The sequence below is a fragment of the Cebus imitator genome, unplaced genomic scaffold (genome assembly GCF_001604975.1).
Source record: "Cebus imitator isolate Cc_AM_T3 unplaced genomic scaffold, Cebus_imitator-1.0 Scaffold58, whole genome shotgun sequence".
NCBI classification, from domain to species: domain Eukaryota; kingdom Metazoa; phylum Chordata; class Mammalia; order Primates; family Cebidae; genus Cebus; species Cebus imitator.
The window spans coordinates 141,147-144,404 of record NW_016107373.1 but is presented as its reverse complement, the minus strand read 5'-3'; the positions used below and the strand labels follow the sequence as shown (position 1 = coordinate 144,404).

General features: G+C 55.1%; 1 protein-coding gene across 1 annotated transcript in view; it reads left to right on the top strand.

The window, feature by feature from the left end:
* Window positions 1-2,209: 2,209 nt before the first annotated feature.
* The window catches only part of PTPMT1 (protein tyrosine phosphatase mitochondrial 1), an 8,997-nt gene continuing 7,948 nt past the window's right edge, over window positions 2,210-3,258 (top strand). The window contains exons 1-2 of the mRNA XM_017529203.2: window positions 2,210-2,560; window positions 2,670-2,750. Of these exons, the coding sequence (XP_017384692.1) occupies window positions 2,387-2,560; window positions 2,670-2,750 (255 nt within the window). The 5' untranslated portion in view covers window positions 2,210-2,386. The remainder of the gene's footprint in view (window positions 2,561-2,669; window positions 2,751-3,258) is intronic.

Genomic DNA, 3,258 nt, shown 5'->3' with positions numbered 1-3,258 from the left:
AAAAAAAAAAAAGAAAAAAAAAGCCTGGATGGGGTGGCTCACACCTGTAATGCCAGCATTTCAAAAAGGTGAGGCAGGCAGACGCTTGAGTCCAGCAGTTTGAGACCACCCTGGGCAATATGGTGAAAGCCCATCTCTCTACCAAAAATACAAAACTTTGCCACTGGGTGTGGTGGTGTGCACCTGTGGTCCCAGCTACTCAGGAGGATGAGGTGGAAGAATCACTAGAGCCAGGGAGGTGGAGGTTGCAGTGAGCTAAGATCGCACCATTGCACTCCAGCCTGGCCAAAAGGAGTGAAGCCCTGTCTCAAAAGAAAAAGTAAATTAAAAAAAAAAAAGAAGGCTGGGTGTGGTGGCTCACGCCTGTAATCTCAGCACTTTGGGAGGCTGAGGCGGGCGGATCACCTGAGGTCAGGAGTTCAAGACCAGCCTGGCCAACATGGTGAAACCCTGTCTTTTTAAAAAATAAAAATAGGGCTGGGCGCGGTGGCTCAAGCCTGTAATCCTAGCACTTTGGGAGGCCGAGGCAGGTGGATCACGAGGTCAAGAGATCGAGACCGTCCTGGTCAACATGGTGAAACCCCGTCTCTACTAAAAATACAAAAAATTAGCTGGGCATGGTGGTGCGTGCCTGTAATCGCAGCTACTCAGGAGGCTGAGGCAGGAGAATTGCCTGAACCCAGGAGGCAGAGGTTGCGGTGAGCCGAGATCGCGCCATTGCGCTCCAGCCTGGGTAACATGAGTGAAACTCCTTCTCAAAAAAAATAAATAAAAATAAAAATAAAAAATAAATTAAAAAAAAGAAGAAGCCAGATACAAAGAACATATATTGTATGACTCCATTTATTTGAAATACACTAGGCTGGACACAGTGGTTCAGACCTGTAATCCCAGTGTTTTGGGAGGCCAAGTTGGGAGGACAGCTTGAGCCCAGGAGTTCGAGATCAGTTTGGGCAACATAGTGAGAACCCATCTCTACAAATAAAAAATTAGCCAGGCATGGTGGCACACATCTGTAATCCCAACTGCTTAGGAGGCTGAGGTGGGAGGATTGCTTGCTCCCAGAAGGTCAAGGCTACAGTGATTCATGATCATGCTGCCACTGCACTCTAGCCTGGGTGATAGTGAGATGCTGTTGCCTAGAGAAAAACAAAGGAAAGAAAAAAGAAATGCCCTAAACATGCTGAAGATGTAAATCTATAGAGCCAGAAGTTTGTCTAAGGCTGGAGGATTGGGAGAAAATGGTGAGTCTCTGCTAATGGATATGGGGCTTCTTTTGAGGGCAATGAAAATATTCTAAAATTAGGCCAGGTTCAGGGGCTCACATCTGTAATCCCAGCACTTTGGGAGACCAAGGCCTGTGGATCTCCTGAGGTCAGGAGTTTGAGACCAGCCTGGATGGACAACATGGTGAAACCCTGTCTCTACTAAGAATACAAAAACTAGCCGGGCATGGTGCCAGGCACTTGTAATCCCAGCTACCTGGAAGGCTGAGGCAGGAGAATCTCTTGAACCTGGGAGGCCGAGGTTGCAGCGAGCTGAGATCCCGCCACTGCACTCTAGCCTGGGCAACTGAAGGACTCCGTCTCAAAAATAATAATAATAAAATAAATAGCTGGCATTACAACCATTCTTCTTACCTCTTTGTAGGTTGCCAGTTTTATATTTGAGCTTTTCATAATATTTTTCTTAATGATATAATACATATTTTCCTACTATGTAAACACTGCTGTTTGGTCAAATAAAGGAAGGAGGCGTGCCCTGAGACAGGGGAGGGGAGGAGGAAGGCCACCTCAACCCAGTTCCCCTGTTCACCCTGGGATCAAGCCCTCACCCAAGTATCTCCTCTGTTGCTCTAACCCTTTCACTCTTCCCCTCAGGGCTACCCCGCCACACACCGTCTTGCTTTGTCTCCCGTTTGGCGGGGTCACACTCGCACCTGGGGTCACTGCCCCCTTCCTCTGGTCGAGGGTTGGGGGAGTGTTCCTCCTCCCTCGGCCGGAGTCACAGTTCCACACGCAGGGGTGCTTTCTGCCCTCCTCACCTGGGGTGACAGCCCCCTCCCTCGCGGGGGGGAAAGGTTACCGGCCACAGGCGGAGGCCTTAGTTTCCCACGCGATGGTGCCCACCCGTGTCTGGCCCGCGATGCGCTCTCCCTCGGCCCGGGACCCAGTTTCCCGCCCACGAGTCCTCGGTACCTCCCCCGAGGCCGCCAGTCCCTCCTCCAGAGCCAGGCGGCCCGCCCCCGCAGCCACCCGGTGCGGGCCCAAGGGAGGCCTCGTGCAGCTGGCAGCCCCGCCCCGGCGCCCGCCGGCTGTTCTCGCGGGTCTGGATCGCGAACGCGGGGGCCGACGGGTCGCCGCGGCGCCGGGCCGGGTGGAGCGGGATGGAGGCTACCGCTCTGCTGCAGGCCGGCCTGGCGCGGGTGCTCTTCTACCCGACGCTGCTCTACACCCTGTTCCGGGGAAAGGTGCCAGGTCGGGCGCACAGGGACTGGTACCACCGCATCGACCCCACAGTGCTGCTGGGCGCGCTGCCGTTGCGAAACATGACGCGCCAGGTGAGCCGGGCCGGGGTGCCCGGGTCCCTGCTCCGTCCCCGCCGCGCCGTCCCTGTCGGGCCGCTGGGGTCTGCACCATCCTTGTTGAGCCACCTCTTTGCCTTGGCAGCTTGTACAGGACGAGAACGTGCGCGGGGTGATCACCATGAACGAAGAGTATGAGACAAGGTTCCTGTGCAACTCTTCACAGGTGAGGGCCCGGGCCGCGGGGCAGACTCGGGGACCCGCTCCCCTCGCCCACCACCCTGGGTCTGAGACGACTGGAAAAGTTTGGGGGAGGAGTGACCCTGCAGGTGACCATGCCCCAGAACCAGGTGTCCCAGGCTTCTTTGCCTTCGGTCTGGTCCTCTAAACGGCACATGGAGGTAGCCTAGAAACTGAAAAGCATTTATTTAAAACTACAAGTTAGGCTGGTCACGGTGACTCACGTCTGTAATCCCAGCACTTTGGGAGGCGGGAGGCGGAAGTTGACAGATCACGTAAGCCCAGGAGATCCACACCAGCCTGCAACATGGGGAGGCCCCCGTCTCCACAAAAATCCAAAAATTAGCCGGGCGTGGTGGCGTGCGCTTGTACTCCCAGCTACTTGGGAGGCTAAGGCAGGAGAATTACTTGAGCCCGGGAGGTGGAGGTTGCAGTGAGCTGAGCTCGCCCCATTGCACTCCAGCCCAGCCTTGGGCTACAGGAGTGAAACAACG